General features: G+C 41.2%; 1 protein-coding gene across 13 annotated transcripts in view; it reads left to right on the top strand.

Moving 5' to 3' along the window:
• Window positions 1-253: 253 nt before the first annotated feature.
• Met (MET proto-oncogene, receptor tyrosine kinase) overlaps window positions 254-21,633 on the top strand; it is a 116,495-nt gene continuing 95,115 nt past the window's right edge. For 3 of the 13 annotated variants that reach the window (XM_029565577.1, XM_029565565.1, XM_029565552.1), the window contains exons 1-2: window positions 255-742; window positions 20,711-20,809. Coding sequence is in view for 3 of the 13 variants with exons in the window: in XM_029565563.1 (XP_029421423.1) it covers window positions 20,954-21,071 (118 nt within the window). In the remaining 10 variants the exon portion in view is untranslated. Of the gene's footprint in view, window positions 743-20,710; window positions 20,810-20,852; window positions 21,072-21,633 lie in introns of those variants that run through there. The other 10 variants (XM_029565580.1, XM_029565554.1, XM_029565564.1 and 7 more) reach the window with 7 other exon arrangements.

The raw sequence follows: 21,633 nt of genomic DNA, 5'->3' as shown, positions 1-21,633 counted from the left end.
TGGCCACTGGAGCACCAGGAGGGGGAGATGCGGTGCCGCTGATCTCCCGCCGCGCCCGCTGCGGACAGCCTGAGCTGGGAGGAGGAGAAAGCGCACAGCCGGGGCGAAGAAAACTTCGCCACCTACAAAGTTTCACCTTGTCGCGGGCGGGGCGGGGCGGGGCAGGAGGAAGCGCGACCCCCGCGGGGCAGGCGCGGGAGGCAGGAAGGGCGGAGCGGCTTCCCTCTGGGGTGGTGCCAGTCCCCACTTCGGCCGATAGCCGACCGGGCGGACCGGGCGGAGAGACCGAGTGCGACGCGGACCGACGAGACACGTGCTGGGGCGGGTACCAGGGTCCGGTCGCCTCGCGCCGCCTCCCGCCGGGACGCGCCCGTGCGCTGCGGATGCTGGGGCTGAGTCACTGGCCCCGGCTGGGTGCGGGTGGGAAGGGGCGGAGCAGCCCGAGGGCGCTCGGCGGGGCTCGGCCGCGCCGCAGGTGACCCGGACGGCCTCGCCCGCCTCAGCGTTGCGAGCGCAGGGTGACTGGACGCGGAGCCAGATGCGGGGCGACAGCTGACTTGCCGGAGGAGGCGCGGAGCGCGCGGGTAGTGCCCGCGCCTCTGTCTGGACCGCGGCAGGCTCCCGGGCACCGCAAGGTAAAACTCCAGCGGCTTCAGATCCCGCACCCACCCTCTCCGGGCGCTTCTGCTTTCTTTGTTCCGCTAAGGGACCTGGCAACTGCTCCCGAGGGCAAGGCGCAGAGGTGGGTGAGAGTTCCCGGGCTTCGGAAACTGAAGGGATGGGGTCCTGGGAGGTGCAACCTGGAATTGGGCTTGTCGCTTTAGATCGTTTCTTAGGCCACCTGTGTGACTCTGGGGGACCAGGGGCGCTGGGAGCAGCGGGTGCTGTAGGGCCGCTGGGGCTCTGCAAGTTTTAAGGCTGTGATATGACTCCCTACAAAAGGGATCTATCTGGTCATCCTGTCCTGCAGCAGGGTTTAATCCCAGACATTTCCTTGTGCCCAGCCCCGCTTGATCTGCGTTATATTGGGGGGCGGGGGGCGGTCTTTCCAAAGACCAGGTGTTTCTGGAATGGTCTGAATTCTTTATTTCTGGCAAACACGCCGGGTGTGTCTGTCATTTTCAATACTACTTTATCGTTTCACTGGGACTCTGTGGAGGTGAAATAGATTCTAACCAGAGGTCAGGCAGTGTGGGCAGTGCCGGGGCTGACCCAATTATTAAAACACCAGTGAAAGTACAACTCGAATTTACTCCAGAGTGTGGTTTCCCATTTCCTACCTTTTATGTTTAGAAGAGCCATTTACTAATTTGGCAGTTGGCAAGGGTTCCGGGGGCTCACGCATGAATAGTTGCCCAGTGGGTTTTCCCCTTATCACCGGTTTGTGTTCAAAGGAGCTTTTGGGCAGAATGAAATATTGTCAACTCTCTTAGGCAAAATAATCAGGGGAGACTAATTTCTGGGTTAAAGTGGTCCATGAATATGAGAAGATTGTAAAAGCCGTCACTGGAGAGAATATAGACTGAATTTTAAGAAGACTGTTCACATTTTGTAGCATTAGGTGGAGGTTTATTCTGTCGCTTCCAACAGCCAGACACACACACATTGCCATGCAAATGGATTCAGAAGAACATTATTTTCCTTTACAGCTCAACTATTATAGCTGACTAATGAATTTTTTCTGCATGAAGATGATCTGAAAATGATGTACACTGTGTTTCTCTTTGCTACAGGGACATAAATTGTGCTTTTATGGGAACAGTGTAAATGTTGCTTGGATTATTTACAGGTATATAGCGTTCCTCCCCAGCTCAAAGCTCGTTAGGCTTTGTTTTGAGGTATAAACGTGCATTATGGAACAGAAATGAAGAACTTTGGTCCCTGTCATTGCAAGTCTGTGATGCAGTCAGTTTACTCCATTTGAACTGAAAAATAACACAAGTGAAATGTATAGCCTGCACTAAGAATTTTCATAGTGCCAAAAATATGTCTTATTTGCCTACAAAACGTAACTGGTGTTTTAAATTTTGTGGTCTCTTTTCAAACTCAACAGTGCATTAGTCAATAGTTATTAACTTAATCATATTTTTCTGGAAACAAGATGGATTTATAGCGTGTCGAAGATGACAAGCCAACCACTGCTTTTTCCAAGATTGCTTTGTTCTTGGTCATTTGCAACAGGGGGTTTACATTAGCGATGCTCTACAGGCCTTGAGAATCAGAAGGTGAAGCATATCTGAACAGTAAGAATAACCACAAGCAGTTAATGTGAAAGTTCTAATATTTCATTACTTTTAAACATACAATAAAAGGAAAATATCAATTATTTCAGCAAGGTGAACACCCTCAATAAATTCTTTTAAAACGATATAAGCATATGCCCCTCATTTGACTTGAAGTTTTAAAAAATTGTTTTAATGAAGACTGCACTAAAAATCAATTTCCATAGTTGTGGATAAAAGCAAATAGTTGAAAACAGAGTTAGTCTGGGTTTTCTTTTGCAACTCTGTGTCATAACCTCAGGTTAACTTTTTCTCAGATGTGGTTCTTTCTAAACAAAGTGAGTAACTTACAAGGGCTGACACTGCATGGGTATCCAAGCATCACCATATGGCGACACACCCATGGTTGGGCACAGCTCCTCAGGCATCCAGATTGCTTCTCATTTCTCTGGCCCCTTCCTCCTCATCCCTTTCCCTTGGCTTGAGTCCCATGTCACCATATCAATTTTCTAGTTTCTTCACTGTCATTGGGCTTAGGAATTGTCACCAGAGCCATCTACACTTCTTTTCCCTACCCCTTTGATTTCCTTTGGCCTACTGTGTTTGTGCCTGGGACACCAAAAGTCTTGCATGGGAAGAAAATGTGTGCAGAAACCCATGTGCATTAGTTTCCTTCCCTTGGCTGATGTGTGTTGCAACTCTGTCTGGACAGCGTTTCATAGGCTTTTCTTAGTGCAAAACAAGCACACCCCTCTCAGTAAAAAGTGGCAGACAGTACAGTAACAATATTTGGAGTCGCTTTGATTATGAGTCTTAATAGATACTGATTTGCAACTGAATTCACATTTGCCTCACCAAAAATAGCAAAGAACGATAATATAAGCATCCTACGAGCTGGTCTTAGAAGATCATCTGAAAGTGGGGCAGAGAAGTGAGGCTCTGCCCTTGAGGAATTTTCAGTCTAATTTTATAAACAGATGTCATACATATGATGAAACCAGAATTGATCATTATTAAGGGAACATCATATGAGAAACATTCAACATCATCTTGCTTACTAAAGGATAAAAACCTTAAAATATTAAGCTGCTTCTGCATAGTTATCCTTCAGATCCTAAAGTTGAACACAGCTGATCTAAAGGTCTTAAGAGTTCCACATTATAGACAAGGAAGATGGCCTGAGCCTCCACAGCCTCCCCTTAGCCACCAGCAGAGGTTAGCTGAAAATCTCCCACTGAGGTTAGAAACAAATGATAAATATATTTATAGCCCCTAATGATATTCTCGCTCTCTCTCCCCCTCCCCCTCCCTCTCCTTTTTGCAGAAAGACATACAAGGGACAAGGGGGAGAGCTTTTTTCATATGTGTGGGGTCTCCTGCCCCATTATCAGATTAAGAGCTGTGAGACTTTGTTATCTGCCTTTCCATCAGAAAGCCAATTCTCAGATATCTCTTCAGCCCTGTTAAATTGTTTAACATATATATTCCCCTTGGGTTTTGTTTCAATAAAAACATCTAGTAAAATCTGGCTACTTCGTTTTTCAAGGGACAAAATGAAGAAAGTGTTTTTATAAGCTGTAAAACATAATTGAGAGAAAAATCACACGTGTGGTATCCGAAGCAAGAGGTGTGAGCAGTGAAATGAAGAACAGTCAACTTGGTAATCACACACCCAGGCACATGCATTTCTTTCTGTGATTGTGTAAATGGGTGCAAGTATGTTTGCACAGATTATTCTTCATTTTAATTTACAGTGACTTATGTAGCTATAGGGCCCATGGGAATTCTGGAAACACCTGTGGGCCATATAAACTATATAATGAGGGTGAAAACCTGACCGTGTACTTGTCCTAACATAACAAAGGAAAGCACTTGTGAAATGTGGCTGGAGAATCATGGGTGCTCATGAAAGCCAGACTCCTGCAGTCTTAAGCATGTGATTGAGGACTTAACCATTCATTCAGGATGCTTTGTTGAGTATCTACTAGACATAGTTCTAACTATGGTGTTTCAGTAGAAAATAAAGCCATAAATCTCAGACCTCATGATACTCAGAGAGGTAAACTAGAAATGTATAGTGGTTGTATGTTAGATAGTGAAGGAGAATAGGCACTGCCAAAGATTGAAAGGATAAGGGTAGTGATTGAAAATCCAGTAGTGAGGTGGGGGAAGGCCTAACAAGTGTGGCCTTAGCCAGAAGATGAGAAAGTTGTGTGAACAATGCAGTCTCTTCCACAGCACCCTTCTCGTCTTGTTTTTCTGTGATTGTTCAGTACACAGCTGTTCACAGAGTGTTTGTTTGAGGGATGGGGTAGTTTTTGTTTTGTTTTGTTTATTTATTTTTATTTTATGTATTTGAGTGTTATACCTACATGTAAGTGCACCTGTGTCATGTGGTGCCCATGGAGGACAGAAGAAGGCATCTGATCCCCTGGAACTGGAATTACAGACAGTTGTTAGTAGCTATGTGGGTGCTAGGATTTGAACCCAGGTCTTCTGCAAGAACAACTAGTGCTCTTAACCACTGAGCCATCTCTCCAGCCCTGGGATGAGGTGTTTTAAATAGTGATTTTTATGGGTAGCTAGAGTCTCAAAGGTACAGGGGTGGGTGGTCCAGACCCTTTTATTTATGAAATACTGAAGATTCAAATGCCATTTCACTATGTTCATTTGGTCCATCCCTCATCAGAGATATTGACCTATTAGGTTAACTTTCCTTCTCACTTTCACTCTGAGCCTGGCCCAGTAGAATCTGTGAAGGGTAATACCCATGGCACTGGTTGCTAGTCCCTTCTGCGGTAGGGGTTTGGGTGCTAGCACGGAAGGCAGTTACTGGTGGTATGCAGCCTGTGGGCTGTGCACTTCTGTTTCCCCGGCTCTGTTCCCTTCCCTTTTCCCTTTGTGTTAAGACACTGCCCTGGATTTTCCTCTTCTTTTTTTCCTTCCTCTATTAGGTCTTGCCTATGCTTTGTATGAAGATTTGCACAGGACACAGGTAACTTAAGTGAATGAAACGATTTTGCCAGGGAAAAAAGTTCCACTCAACTTGGGCGTGGTGGCGCATTCCTTTAATCCTAGTACTCAGGAGGCAGAGGCAGGTGAATCTCTGTGAGTTCAAGGTCAGCCTGGTCTACCAAGGGAGTTCTGGGGCTACAGGGAGACCCTGTCTGAAAAAGAACAACAAAAAGTTCCACTCGAGAGGGGACATTCACCACTTGGCATCATCAGATTTGCTTTGTAGCCCTCTGTGTGGTGCGGGTCAACTTGGTAGTATCTTCCAAATTTTCAAGAGAGCTTACGCAGCTCCCAGTTTTAAAACTCAGTGTCTTTAAAACACTACACACTCGGGATTAACAAAAAATCTGAAGGCTGAATTTGGCCCTGGGCCTTTAGGTGATCTTGACCATGCCTGCCCTGTCCCACAGTGTGGCTTCTTTTTTTTTTTTCTGCTGAAATATCTTTTTATTGATGGTTATTTTATAACACACAGCAGAAATGATGGGGAGATGTGGGAGGAGATGGAGGGGAGAGGGTGGGCATGGATTTGATCAAAACACCTTATATGCATGTGTGGCTTCTTTCAGTAGTTCGATTCAGCAACCTGTACAGATAGCCTCAGGACAATTCCACAAAGCACTTTATTTTTCTAGAATTCTCAAAAAATTCTTTCTGTAGAAAATTAAGTCAAAAAAGAAAACGACACTTTATCATTGATCATCTATTGGCAGATCTTATTTTTCTTAACTGATTAGTCCACATGCTTTGCATCAAGCCATGTACATTTCTAAGCTAAAGGATAATCTGGTTATTTCATTCTTATACTAGAGCACTCAGTCCCTGGAACCTGAACCCATCATAACTTTGTATGTGAACTTCTTTTCCAAAGTTCTCTCATTCAGGCTAAACCCTTCTTTTGGAATATTGGCTCTTTATTTTGGATCTGACTGAACTTCCTCCTTTGTTTTTCTCCTGCTGTCGAAACTCAAAACTTATACTGCCTTGTTGGCTTCGAGGGCCCCTTCAAAGCAATCAGATCAGTGTTGCAATCTATTTTTCCAAAGGAATAAAGGCTCACAGGTTATGTACGAACTTGTTTCCTTTAATCCTAAAAACTCAGTAAAGTACCCAGGCTAGTGGCCTTCCGGAAGGCCATTGTGTTAGAAAGGAAGATTATGTACTGTATTTCTTCCTACTATTTTAAATGCAAACATAATAATGTACCACGAGGCAGCACACATATTAAGATCAGTGCCCCTTTCCTGTTTTGAAATGATCCTGTGTACCCCCATAGTTGGAAATCTGAGACAGCACCTAGAATCTCAGGTCCAATTTTGAAGTTGTACATTTGAAAAAGGATAGCTTGGGGATTTAAAAATGACTCCAACTGTTGACCTTTGAAATAAGGTAGTTTTCCAAACTCAGAGAGAGGTGGAGTAAATTTGTGTAGCAGGGTTAGGTCGCCTCCTCTGGGGCCTACTCAAGTGGGAAAGAAGAGCCCAGCCAAGTTCTGAGTCCATAAGACAATTCAGACTGCCTTTAAAAAATAAGTTTTGGCTTTGCTTGGAACCAGAGCATTTGATTTTTAAACCTAGGGGTCTTTTAAGAGAAATTTAATCTGTGTGTTTTTGATTCACTAAATCTTAAACCATTATCCATAAACTGTTTGTCCCTCTAAGCTCTTTGATGTCTAGAAATCTTTGAAACCATGTAAGACCCCCCCTTTTTTTGTTCCAGAAAAGTAGGAAGTTAAGTCTTTGCTAAGGGTCAGTAAATGGCGTCTTTAAAAAATCTGGGTTAAGTGTAAAAATCCTGCAACCATGACAGAATGAATATTTGAATGACTACTAACACAATGTGAAAAATGTCCCTTCGGAGAGCCCCGCCTCCCGTGGTATTCAGTTGAAATCCTTACTAACATCAAGGAATTTTTTTTTTTACATACCTCACCTTTCCATTATATATGTATCCCAAATATCTATCTTTTTTAATCTTGGCACATCGTAGGTACTCAGTACTTCATTGACTGTTAAATGAATGACTTTTTCTTCTGCCCAGAATCTTCTGCCTAATGCCAATCTTTGTATTCAATATCAATATCCATCTGTCATATCTGAGAACCAACAAGATCTATTCTGAGTTGGTTGACCTGTTTCAACAAATTTAAAAAATAAGCCATCTCACTAAATATATGACATTTATTGAAATTCATTTTGTACTGTGAGAACAACTGCCTTGCAAGGAGTGCCGAAAATAGGAAGGAATTTCTAGGCTAATTTGATTAAATATTCAGTTGTTACCATATGCTTTCTGAAAATCGATTCCCCCACACACTGCTTTACTATTCCTGTCATCCTTCCTTCCACCTTGGCATGCTTACTGATTGAGCTATGCACAGAAAAGGAAAGGTTATTGTATGTATAGGCAAGAGAAAAAGTTTAAACAGGTTCGGAAAACATACACTAGCATGGAGAAGGGGGAGAAGAGGTACTCAGCAGTCGCAGTGCTGTTGAGTTTTGCTCCAATAACATGGATGACACATCTTTGAACTCCATTGTGTGGAGAAAAGCACCTCCTTGCTGCACTTAGGTTTCCTGTTTGTGTGTGTTTTCTGGTAACTGTACGTCCCCTATGGACTCAACATAAACATGTAGTTTTAAGTGCAGTTGGAATGCACATGGGTTAGAAAACATGACTGCTTTAGAGAGGGAAGGTACAAGACTGAAATTAATAGTGAGATCTGCTTTGATACCAGGTTTAGATTTCTAACTGCCCATCATATATCACTCTCACAAATCCTTTCCTCATCAAATGTGTGTAGTTTTAGTGCAACACATGGGGCAGCAGAATTTGGTCATTACTTTACGTTTTATGAACATGGGAACAAAAGGGGAAAATTATGTTATTACAGTCTCTTTTGTTTTATTTTGTTTTGTTGTTTTGTTTTTTGAGGCAGGCTCTCTCTGTTGCCCAACCTAGCTGTGTAGATCAGGTTGGCCTCGATCTCCTAGAGATGCCTGCCTCTGCCTCCCAAGCGCTACGATTAAATATGTGCGCTGCCATACCTGGCTTATGTTATTGCAGTCTTGAAACAGATTTTCTTAGTCGACTCTGAAGGTTTACTGAATCCATCCATCATCAGTAAAGCTTGTTTTGACATTTCATTACAGATAGCAGTGTATAAGGAGTAACATATTTATATAGCTTGGGCATGTCTAATTTTTGTTCCTGTGCTTAGCTCAGTCATTAATAATAATGATATATCGATGTGTTTGTATACATTCATGTTGGAAGGATTTTAAAGCTCCAATTAAAAGGTCTTACACTTTGATAAATGAACAAAAATGTCTTTTATTTATATATTTGGGATAATATATAAATAGTTTAAGAAAAAAATTGTGATAATTTTCATGCCATAGCTACAGAAAATCGATAATACCTAGAGGGTCTGATGAGGGCTGGCTGAGTCAGTGAGGTAAAGGAGGGGGATTATAGGAAGACACTTGAAGGGTCAAGGTCATAGGTGCATTATAAGTTACAAAGAATGCTCCATAAGGAATCAAGCTGTTTGCCTTCTAAATGGGAAAGAGACAGGTCAGGTGGGAAATCAAGGGAAACGCACAGAAAAACAGAAGTCGCACAGTGGGTAGAGTCAAACTTTCCTTCTACTTTGGTCACACATGGTTTAATTCTGATAGGAAGTAGACTATCATCTATGCTATAGTTTGAATAAAAGTTCATGAATGGGAAGTCTGGTCCTTAAGGTAGAAGTATGTGGAGATGGTGTGGATCTTTACAGGGTTCGTGCTAGTGGGAAATCCATAGTTCATAGAAGCCTGCCCTCAGGCCTTGTGGGACATCACTGTTTCTCTGGCTCCTGGCTCCCAATGTGAGTACTGGGTCTCACACATGCTCTAGCCATTGTCATCTGCCACTCACCATGAAACCCTCACCAGAGCTGAGCTGATACAGGCTCCATGCCCAAGAGCCTCCAAAACTTTGAGCTAAATAAATGTTTCTCTATATCGTCAGCTGCCTTGCATATTTCATTACAAAGCTTACTAATATAACCTTAGCCAGCTGTAAATTGGCCTCTAAATCTGCCCTGTCTTTGTCTACTCAGTGAGAATAGCAGGAATGTAAACAGAAGCACATTATTGTCAGGGGCATCTCTAAGCACTCCGCAGTCTCCTCCCTCCCACTCTGTGAGGGTTCATCTCTTCAGAGAAAGTCATATTAAAGAAAAAGCAAACAAATTCATAAATTTTTATACCATTTTCATAGCTAAAATTCTAACATATAATCATTATGCTATATAATTATTATTGTGAACAAAAGTTGTATGGTCTTGATTATATTTATGATCATTTTCCCCTGAAATGTCATCTGTTTATGGATGTGAATTAGATTCCTTTGAGGATATATCTTGAAGTCTTTCTTGGAGCATTGACTATAACATTTCAGGCCAGAGTATGTCAGGAATGATATGTTCTTTTTTTTTTTTTTTTTTTTGTGTGAGTGTTTTCTCTGCTTTTGGTTAACTTCCCCTCCAGGAATGATATGTTCTTTTTTTTTTTTTTTTTTATGTGTGTGAGTGTATTGCCTGCATGTGTGTAACTGCACCCGTGCCATGCAATGCCCACAGAGGTCAGAGGAGTGCATTGAATTCCCCTGGCACTGGAGTTATGGATGGTCGTTAGCTGTCATATGGGCTCTGGGAATTGAATCCAAGTCCCTCTGCCAGAGTAGTCAGTGTTCTTAACTGCTGAGCCATCTCTCCAGCCCCGACATGTTCATATTTCAAATAAACTCAGTGTTCTAAAGATTTGAGAAAAGCTCTTTTTACTTTTACTTGCTGTGTTTTTGCCCCTCTAAAAGTGTGAAGTGGCAGTTGTGGTCTGACAGTGGCCTCACATTTGGGCATGAACCTTTCCCATTCCTGGTGGAGGCTACACTGTCCAAAGGGAGCCCATGGTTTGCCTCTATCTACTTAACACAAAGACAGCAAACAGATTGAATCACGTCAGACCTAGCAGAATCCTAGAGCTTAAAACATTGCATTAGCTATTGTTGTTGGGTTTTAATGAGTATCAAATAATATAATATTTTAAATTCTATTGAATTACAGAATGAATGATCCAATGCTGAGATTGTTAACAGAAAAATAAACTTCAGACAGAAATGAATACATATTTTGAGTTTTTCAAAAATTCCTTTTATGTCTTATCAAAATTAAGAGACTTCTAAATTTTATTTCAGCCTGACTAACACATACTTAAATTGTCCCTTGAAGTCTGAATGTCAAGGCCCAATGATTTTAAGCATTCCTCTAGTCTTCAAAAAACTCACACCAAAATAAAAGTTATTAAATCACCAGAAAAGTACAGATAAAATCCCAGGCAGTTTCACTAATGACAGTGAAAGGTGACAGACAGCTCTTGAATCTTTGTCAGAAGTTGATTCATTACTTTCCAAACGCTATTAAATATTTTAAGTGAATAACTAGACTAGTATTCAGAATCAAGTCACTCTCACAATTCCTAAATGAGTTTTAATTTTCAGAGTTAGATGATCATTATATCTGATTCATTTCTGACATCTTTAAACTGCTGACTTTATTGAAAAGAGAGATGTGTCTGTTTCAACGTGTTTTCTTTTCCCTGAAGTTATTCCTTGCAGATTTCAATAAAACTGGTTTTGAAATAAAAATAATCAGAAGCTGGCATTTCCTCTTAATAAGGGCCCATAGATCTGATAAATTATATAAACATTCCCAGGAATTTGCTACAGAGGTCATAATCATGTTGTCATCTGCTCCCCGAGTCAGCCTTGCTCACTCTAAGAAACTCAATGGGAATAGACTCTGTGCATTAAGATGTAATATCCTGAAGCAGAGTTTGGCTTTTGATTTAGTCACCCCAGTGTTGCCCAGTCCATAACACTTTCTTCCCTTGCAAGCAAGTCTTTTTTACTGTTCACTATGGTCCCATTTTTTCCTAGTTCCACTGCAATGTACAGACTCTCACCATTCCCTCAAGTGCTCAGATGTCTTTCATTCTCTTTACTCTCAGTGTAAGATCTCCTTTTACATTTAGAGAGTAACAGAAGGCCAGTTGGTTTCCATGTCACTAGTGATTATCTCCTTGAGTGTATGAAATGGTCCTTTCAACCTCTGATCCCAATCCTACTTACCACATCTTTGATCGCCTTGCTCTGTCTATCCTGCCCTCCTTTTGCCCCCTCCCCTCCCACCTATAAAGTCTCCTTAACCATTTTTCATTCAGTCCTTACTCAATCAGCTGCTGCTTCGAGAAAGAAATAAAACACAGATGTAAGGCATGCTGATAGGATCTTGAATACACAGTTGCCTAAGTAGTCACTCTGATTTTTCTTATCTTTTAAATAAGAGTTCTTGAAAATAAATGTCTAATCTATTTTCTTTGCTTTCTTTATTCGTCTTTATTCCTTAACTCATTCAGTTCAAGCAGCCTCTTCCATATGCCCAAAACAGCATCCTCATTCCAGATACCAGCAAGCTCCTCATTGCAAAGCTAACGGACATTTGTCTCCCTGTCTGTGGAATACACTATATCCACACTGTGTATCTTACCCTTTTTGTTTTTCCTTCTTGAAAGTTCTGCTTTAGCTTTGAAAACCATTCAATCTTTGCCTCTTACCTCTCCATAATTTTTCTGTTTATAATTTTTTTATACCTTTGAAATAGAGGTTGGGTATCCCTTATCTGAAATACTTGGGAACAAAAGTGTTTCAAATGTCAAGAGTATTCTTTTAGATGCTAGAATATTTGCATAGACTTTAAATTTTTTTTTGGGTTTGTTTTTATCTTATGTGTATGAGTGTTATGCCTTCATGTATGTAAGTGCACCCATGTCATGCAGTGCCCATGGAAGACAGAACTGGGCATCAGATCCTCTGAAACTGGAGTTATGGATACTTACTAGCCACCATGTGGATGCTAGGATTCGAACCCAGGTCTTCTGCAAGAACAGCTAGTGCTCTTAACCTCTGAGCCGTCTCTCCAGCCCCCTGCATAGACTTTTGTTAGTTGAGTAACCTTAATCCAAATACCCCAATTCTAAAATACTCCAAAATTAAAGGCATTTCAAGTGTATTGGGTGCTCAAAAGATTTCAGATTTTGGAGCATTTCACATTTTTGATTTTCAAATTATGGATGTTCAACCTGTATAAAATTTATATTCATTGCTCTCTGAGAATGAAGATTAAGCCATTTAAAGTTTAGATGGATCATACATTGCTGTCTCTGACTCCCTCTTTTCCCTACGCCACAATCCTGGGATTGTTAAACATTTCCCCTTGAATGACCAGCTGATGCCCTAGAGTAATCAGCTAAACTATTTTTGACCCAAACCCTCCTTTTCCTGTGACACCCAAGTAAGACATATCTCAGCCATTCTTGACTTCTTGGTCTCTTAGGATCAAAATCTATGCTGAATGTACCACATACATTTTCTTTCTCTAATGTCTTCTTAATCCCATCATATCTTTCTATTGAAACTTCTAAAAACCTTTGTTCAGGCTCTTTCTTTCAGATACATTTCATTCTGTTATCTCTTCATTTCACAGATGTGATTCCACTCTAGGTTTGGATAGATGGATAGATGCCATGTAATGGCAGTAATATAGGAATTAAAGCTAAAACTCACAGACTAGTAGGAAAGACAGGTAACTAAATTCTAATGCAGCATTATGAAGGCTAGATGAGGGGCAGGCAGGTTTGATGGATGAGCACCCAAGAGAGTTCCTGTTTCCCTGCTGGAAGGTGAAAGAGGCACCAGAGAAGGCACAGAAGAGTTGTCTAAGGTGAGACTCTAAAGGAGAATGAGTTCCCTAACTGAAGGGAGCGGAGGGTGCTTCGTGAAGACCACACATGCTAACACAGAGTGGAGAACACATGGCTTGCTTTGAAAGCTGAAGAACAGGCAATGGCAAGATCAGATCTGGAGAGAATCATGCATGGCTTTCAAGCTGTGCTAAGGAAGTGACTTTTTGATCAGTAGAGAAACGGTCTGTTTAGAAAAATGTCTCTGGTACATTGGGGAACATATTATCAAGACAAGAGTGGAGAGGGGCCAGCAAAGAAGCTGGTGCAATCCAAGTAAGAAGTGTCCTGAACAATGGGAGTGGAAGCAGACAGGCACATCTGTACCTGTAAGTAGAGATCAAGGATGATGACCTGAAAATGTGGGAGATGTTAGGCACTGAGATATGGTGTGGGAGAGCAGGTCATGAGAGCGGGTGCAGGTTCCAAAAGGCCCTCCCCCATCCCTTCAACTTGACTTGGTCTCCCAGCCTGTTAGCTTTGGTGGCCCCGGCTCTTAGTTCTTCTTATCCTCTGTTCTTTTACTTGCACCTTGTATTAGGTCTTTATTTGCTGCTGTGACAACGTACCTAAGAAGAAGCAACGTAGGGAAGGTTTGTTTTGAGGTCCTACAGTGCATCATGGCAGGGAAGGCAGGGTAGCAGAAATGTAAGGCTGCTTGTCACGAAGTGTCCACAGTCAGGAAGCAGACAGCAATGAAGGCTAATGTCCAGATTGCTTTCTCCTTTTTACCTTTCTGGTCAATCTAGAACTTCGCCATGAGATGGTTACACCCACATTTGGGGCAGATCTTTCCTCCATGGGTAAACCTCTCAAGAAATACTCATGACACACCCAGAGGTATATTTCCTAGGTGATTCAAATCCAATGAAGTTGACAATGAAGATGAACCGTCATGATGGTCTCGCCTGTCTCCTGTCTTTTCACACCATCTCCGTGCAGACTTTCTTCTTAATTCTAGGACTCCGATATCCCATCACCTGCACAACAACTCTTCTTGGCTGCTTAAATGATATCTCAACCATGAAAAAAATCAAACTAGTTTCTTCACATTCCCACAGAACTCATCATCGTCTCAAACCCCACTGATTGTTCCAACCACTCCCTTCTCCATGCCAGTAACTGACAAAACCATTCTCCTACAAAATCAGCCCTCTTGCCTCCTGTTTTACTCACACACCTGACACGTGGATTCCATTGGCTCTGTATTAAAAACATAATGAAATTTCAGCCACTTGGGATCACTCACCATCTCCTTCTTAGTCCAGGCCATGTCCACCATTCTTGGATTGCTTTAGCAGCCAGCCCCTGGCCTCATTGCTTTGTATTTGCCCCATACTGCCCCTGCTATCATCAGTCTTCCCTCGGCACTCAAGGTGATTGCCTTTAAACACGGTCACTCCCTCGCTTGACACCCTGCATTGCCTCCTCGTTTCACTCCAGCAAAAGCCAGAACCTCACAGTGGCCTACAAGGTCCTACAAGCTCTGATTCTTTGTCTTCTCTGCCCCTCATCCTTGCTTATCAAGATCTAAGCACACCTAACATGGTCCCTATTTCAAGAAGATCTTGCTCTGTCCAGAAATCTCTTTTCACATTACATTTGGCTGAGTTCTCCCTCCCTCAGCTTTTTCCTCACCTTCTCAGGTTTTCAAAGCCACAGGCCTCTCCCTGTACCCTCCCTCCAGACAGTCCTGATGTCCTAACTCTGCCTTCCAGAAACACTTGCCAACTTTTAATATACTGTACATCCAGTTTGCTTATATGCCTTGTCACCTAAATGCCCTTGCTAGGAAGTTCTTTCTACAAGAACAGGAGTGCTTATTTGCTGATGTACCAAGCACATAGTAGGGCCTCAACAAACATGTTGAATTTAATCTAAGTAGTTGTAGAATAGACAAAACTAATACCAGAGAGATAGGTTTCTACACTCCACTGATAAGATACAAAAATACTGATCTTAGGAGTCTTCCCTTTATTCTCCTTAATCCTTATCCTCACGCTTCTCAGCTACAGAGACCTTCGCACGGTCTGCTGGGCTTTAGCTCATTCCCACTCCAAACTGTTCAATGTACTGTCACATAAATGGGGTATATATAGTTCGATCTCCATGACTCCCACCTACAGGTAAAATGCAGATCCTTTGCCAGGTGTAGTGGTGCATGCTTTTAATCCTGGCACTTTGATGGCAGAGGCAGGCAGATCTCTGTGAGATCAAGGACACCCTGGTTTATGTAGCAAGTTCTGGGGCAGCTGGGACTACAGGGAGACCCTGTCTCAATAAATAAATAATAATAAATAAATAAATAAATAATAGTAAATACTCTATGATTTGGCAGCTTCAGCCATGCCAGCTCTGCCCACACAGTCTCTGTACTTATGTGTTCTAGAAAGTTCTGCACATTGTCCCAAGGTGCCTGTTGTGAGTCTTCTCTGCCCAAGATGCCTCTGCCCAGCTAAACCGTTCTGAGCAAGTCATGTACCTACAAGACCATAGTTCAAGCCAAGCTCAAGCCGTATCTGCTTTCTGAAATGCAATGAGTTTCTCTTTTCTCTGAGCTCTTGTGACAGGTACATCCTCACTGCACAGCTGGCAGGTGGGAGGGGGATGGGACTCCCAGTCATGTGGCAGTACCTCTATAAGTGAAAAACATCTTTTAAGAAGACCTTTCCCTCCCTTTCTTCTTCCCTTCTCTCACTGAAATACACACATGCATCTTATTCACACACAGGCACGTACAGACAGACAGACACACACACACACACACACACTGCCTTGAGTTATTTTCCCTTGAATTGATCAGTTATATAAATGCAATGCTGAGCACAGTTGTTTTTAAGTTGTCCTAACCTTTTGGTTTATTGATTTTTTTCAGGCATCCAGAGTGTTTACTGAATGTTAGAAATTAGATCCCATACTTATTTTTCTGTCCTGTCCTATTTTCATGGGGATTGGTTTGCTTGGCATTCTCTGTTCATGTAAAAGTATTTTAAATTTTTTGTGGAAAGTGTGTTTAGTTCTTTTATTTTCTGATGGTCTATTGATCTCAACATATTGCTGTTTTATGCTTTTCATTTTTCTTTCAATGTAATTGCATTTTTTGCACCCAAGAAATCTTCATCTGTAGAAAATATTGCCAGGTTTGTCAATTTCTTCATTCACAATGGTATCATAGTTTCTGTGATCCCTGCAAAAAGAGATTATTATATACTTCAGCTTCAAAAAGAGGCCCAGTCCATTCAATTTTAGAGTCTGCTGGCTAATACTGACTTCCAGGAAAAGTTCTCACATATAAGCAAAATAGAGTTCGAATGCAGTGAAGCTAGTATTACAAGAAAAGGTGTGCCTGCTAACCACTCCAGGGTTCAGGGCAAGAGCTCACAACTCTCCCCTTTATCTCCTTCCCCTGGATGCTGGCTGCTCTTTCTTTATGAGACAGCCACCATGTCAGGCCGGGCATGGTGGCGCACACCTTTAATCCCGGCACTTGGGAGGCAGAGGCAGGCAAATATCTATGTGTTCAAGGCCAGCCTGGTCTACCTAGCAAGTTCCAGGCCAGCTGGAGCTGCAGGGACACCCTCTCTCAAAAAGACCAAGAAAAAAAGAATGCACCCACTCACTATATGTTCTGTGCAGCTGTTTGATTTTTTTCGTTAGACAAACCCAGAGGAGATGGATCAGCCAGTAGTGTCATGTGCTTGTAATCCTAACATTTAGGAAGAAGAGCCAGAATGGATAGACAGTTTGAAGCCAACCTAGACAACACTGCAAAACTTTGTCTCAAAAGACAAAGAAGAGGAGGGAGGGAGGGAAGGAAGGAAGAAAAGGAAAGGAAGGAGGAAAGGAGGGAGAAAAAGAGGGAAGGAAGGAAGGACATGATCAACCCACTCCTGAGCACAGATTCCCATTTGGAATTGGAGTGTGCCTTATGTATGCCAAGGACATTTTCACATTTTTTCAGCCTCGCCCCCTGGAGGGGATGTCTGATTCACAAGTGAGTAATATGTCAGCTTTCTCTCTCCTCAGGTCTTCTTTGGTAGTTCACATTCTGGCTGCCCTGTCAGGTTCATCCTTTCCAAACTCTGTGTTTGAATGTAGCAGGAAAAGATTGCTAGGCTTAGTTTATTTTAACTTCATATATGGAAAGACATGGTTTGTGGGTTTATTTTTTATTCAGTGTTCCGAGCTTAATTGAACAAAATCTGGTAGGGCTTCTACACAATCTGAATTACAAATGTCCATCCATCCATTAGGCTGTGAAAATGCTTTTGATGTCAAGCTTTTTAGCATGTTTTTAACAATGGGGCAGTTCAACCTTCATATTTCCAAGGATAACAAAACATTCTTGCCTGAGCTACCACTTATTAATGTAGTAGCTGTCTGTCCATCAATCCGGGCTCTGACAGTTCAGTGAAATGTTCTGAATGGTATTTTTTCCACAGTGTGCACAATAGTAAAACAAATGTCCATTTATTCATTTTTCCCGGAAGTTGAATATTTTCAACCATTCTTAAAAGGACAAAGATGTTTGCTAGAAGATTATGAATTTAGGAGAAATACTCTTGAGGATAGAATAGTGTTCTCTTCTTTTTTGATCTTTAATCTTAACATATCAGGACTGGACAATGATCTTAATATCATATATTGCAACTATAAAATGCTGAGAGTCAGTCATTTTCAACTTATAAAATGATTATCCGAAGGAGGGCAGTGATACATTCACATAACACACTAGAAAGTATTTACAGCCACCCCTAGACACATTCATTATAACTCCGATATTATTCTGGTACTGAGGTAACTTGTGTTTTCCTGTAGCCATTTATGTCTGAATTTTTAATAAGTAAGCAAATCTAGGGACACCTTTTGCCTGTTTTTAGCATTTCATGGCATGTACAGGTTACTGTCAGCAGTACAACTTTTCACTTAATAAAGAAGAAAGAATTTCTAACCCTTTCACATTCTTTTATACGGTACTTAAAAACGTTTTTAGAATCAGTTTACCCTGCTCATCACATTTAATACACAATGTGTTTTAGATACACTACAGCATCATAAATTTTTTTATTTGCATGCAGTCTGCAATATGTATCTCTTAGAGAATCAAAACTTAAAAATGGTAATGTTAAGCCTGGTGGTATATGCCTTAATCCTGGCTCCTCAAGAGGCTGAGATAGGAAGATCACAAATTTAAGGTCTCCCTGGACCACAGAATTAAGTTCAAAGATTGTATGGGCAATTTAGCAAGACTCTCTCAAAGAACAGGTTTGGAGGTATAGCTTAGAGGTGGAGCATTTGCCTTACCTGAGCAAGGCCCTTGATTTATTCTCTAGCACTACAAAAAAATTCAATTAAAATAAAAGGAAAGGAAAAAGAAATAAAGAAAATTGTTTTACCCCAAATATAAATAGGTTCCACCCATCCAAGTTCTGTTGGATGAAAAGGTGGCTATTCCCTTGCTTTCCCTTATTTGCTTACAACTAAGACTGTCATTTGCAGACATTTATGGAACACATACTAAAAAAAGAATTTAAAATTTGGAATCAGATTTAACGGGATCTCTACACACTACCTAAATTTCTGTTGGGAATATGGGCTCACTATTTAAACCAATGGTTCCTGTTTGTTTTCCTTTCTTAATACAGGACACCCTTACTGTGGCCTCTGTCTCAGAGGAAAACTTAGACTTCAAGAACTTGAAACTGAGTTAGAGGAAAACCACAAGATGACAAAAGGGTGGGAAAATAGCAAATAGCTCTATGTAAATTGTAACTAGAAGTCAGGTGATGAAACAGTCACCAGGTATTCAAAGTGGTCTTCCCCTGAGCCCTGGTCAGCTTCCTTGTTTCCACTGAGAGCCAGCAAAAACTGGCTAGGGCAGAACTTAGAATAATATGCATAAGAGTTTCATGTATTGGATGCCTCAGTGTGCTGCATAAATGAGTGCAGTATATACCGTAATTTATCTAAGACCCTCATGGCCAACCCACAAAATACAGACAAAAGAATCTGACCTTCATCCAACATCTTCATAAAGGTGCAACCAAGATTCACATCACATTCACGTCTGTATAACACCAGTGTCTCCACTGCACCCTACCTCTTTCCCAGAAAGTTTTGTGAGCTCTTGGAAGGAGTGTTATAAAGAGACTTTCAGGCAAACTACTCTTCAAATATTACAAATAAGACTGCCTCTTAGGTGTTTTGAATTATTTAAATATGGGCATACAAAAGAACAGTGGGGTGGATTGAAAAATCCTGAAACTTCTGTCCGTTCCTTTAACCCACTGTTACAATCGCTGTCCTGAGAGGGTCGCTGGTTGATAATTACCTAGCATTCTTAAATCCTTGAGTTTGATCCCTACTGGGAGGAAGGGAGCCAGGAAAGGGAGGGAAGGGGAAGGGAAGAAAGGAAAGGAGAAGGAGGGGGAGGAAAAAGGAAGAAGGGAGCTAGCTAATTAGAAAGGATTTTAATATGGTATATTAATGATCATATAAGAAATGTTGAGTCTTGAGGCATAAAACTGAAATGTTTAGTAAAACCTGCTTTGAAATTGCTTTCTCAACAGTCATGTGGTTCTGTTTACTTTTCAGTAGTCTACAGATTTAACGTATAGAATTTATCCTGTTGTCTTCAAATCAACAGGCTGAACACTGTAAGGGTAGAAGTTCTCAGTGATTGTCAAGTAATGGGTACGCACAGGTTCAATGTTGTATGACACAGCACATTATGACTCTTCAGAAGTGGTGACTGTTTACAAATACAGATTTGAAATGCCATCAGGAGCTTCTTGTTGGAATCTTGGTGCTATAACTTGATTATATGATCCTGCTTTTTCTTATTTGTGGGTGGGGGTGAACACGTGTGGATGTCAGAAGTCAACCTCAGTGTTAGTTCTACCTTCTTTGTAACAGGATCTCTTGTTCACAGTTGTGCATACCAGGCTAGTTGGCCTACCCATTTCTGAATATTCTCCTGTTCCCACCTCCCGTCTTTCAGTAGGATGGCTACTAATCACAGACATGCATGCTACCATGTTCAGCTTTAGGGGCAGTCTAGGGATCTGAACTCAGGTCTTCATACATGCATGGCAAGTGCTTTATCTACTGACATCTCAGCCCTTATGATCCTACTTTTAAAGTAAATGGAAATAGTGTAAATGTAGAAAGAACCAGGAATTTTCCTTAGGTTTTCACTTGTGCAAGTCTTCCAATAGATTCAGCAGTAACTATTTTTATGGTTTGACTTCCTTAATATGTCAGCTCAGCCATTTTCCAGAATTATAAATCCCTTTTATATACTTAAACATATTATTCAAATCTTTTACAGTTTTATATCTTGACTCATCACTCAGACGTTATTTTCATCTTGACATAATGTTGTTATGCATTGTAAACTATTTCAGAATTATATAGTAAGAGTAAAGGCCAGGATCGCTCTTCAGAAATCTTAACTAATAAACATGTTACTGAGTGCCAAGTGGAATATTGAAAGTATTCAAGTACACAAAGAAACCATTTTGTCCTATTTATCTGAATATTTTATGTAAAGTTGCTTTTATGTGTTTGACCCTTGTGTGTAAACTCACAAATTTCTAAGTATTTTCTCTTGGATGTTGTTTTCTCCAGATTTCAAGTAGAGAATCATTATGAAACTGTTCACCAAAAAGAGAGAAGGAAAGAAACATTTTACAGGCTCCTGTTGGCTTAAAACTTAGTGGGATACAGGTACTCAAATGATATCAAGAACTACCTCTTTCTCTCTGCCCAGGCATCTGCCCACTGCCTCAGCTTCACACCCAGGCTGGCTTTTCCTACACAGTGGCAAAGAGGGCCCTTGGAAACCCTAATGCTTGTGATCTCTGAGCATGAATGGTCCTCTCCCAGCATCCATATCAAATTCCAGGAAGACTGATTGTCTTGTTTTGGTCATGTGGTGACCCTTGCTGCACTGGCTTTGGAGAACAGAGCTCACTGAAAGACCAATCTGGTGAGCATATTCACCCTGTGGACTATGTGATTGATTAGCAATCCCAGTAGATAGGGGAGAGAGGGTTTTCAGAAGAGCTGTCAGTAGAAGAGGCGGTAGGTGCTATGTAAGTAAAAATGGGTGCTCACTAAAGTGCCTTTTGAATAAAAACTATTTCTGGGCAATGCAACTAATTTGAAACCATTGAAATAAACATTACACATTTTTTTTTAAAAAAATTAGAAATACAGGGAAGACCTTGATTGCATGTGGAGTACATAGCTGGTATTAATCTTCTTTGAACCAGTTTGACATCTAAAAATTAAGAATAATGCTTACTTTATGATTATAATGAGAAGAGATGATATAACTGAGTGTACCTTGTGAACTCAGGTGCCTTCAACATAATTATGCATCATTATGATTTCTAAGAAAATCAGTTCCTAATGAAAGCACAGTGAATTCTGTCAAAGTTTACAAAACCTTCCCCTTTAAAAAAGAATGTATCCTGGGGCTGGAGAGATGGCTTAGTGGTTAAGAACACTGGTTGTTTTTTCAGAAGACCTGGCTTCGAATCCCAGCA

Source organism: Nannospalax galili, unplaced genomic scaffold, assembly GCF_000622305.1.
Source record: "Nannospalax galili isolate Female #2095 unplaced genomic scaffold, S.galili_v1.0 scaffold171, whole genome shotgun sequence".
Taxonomy (NCBI): Eukaryota; Metazoa; Chordata; class Mammalia; order Rodentia; family Spalacidae; genus Nannospalax; species Nannospalax galili.
The sequence above is the reverse complement of the archived record's forward strand: the minus strand, read 5'-3'. Positions and strand labels throughout refer to the sequence as shown.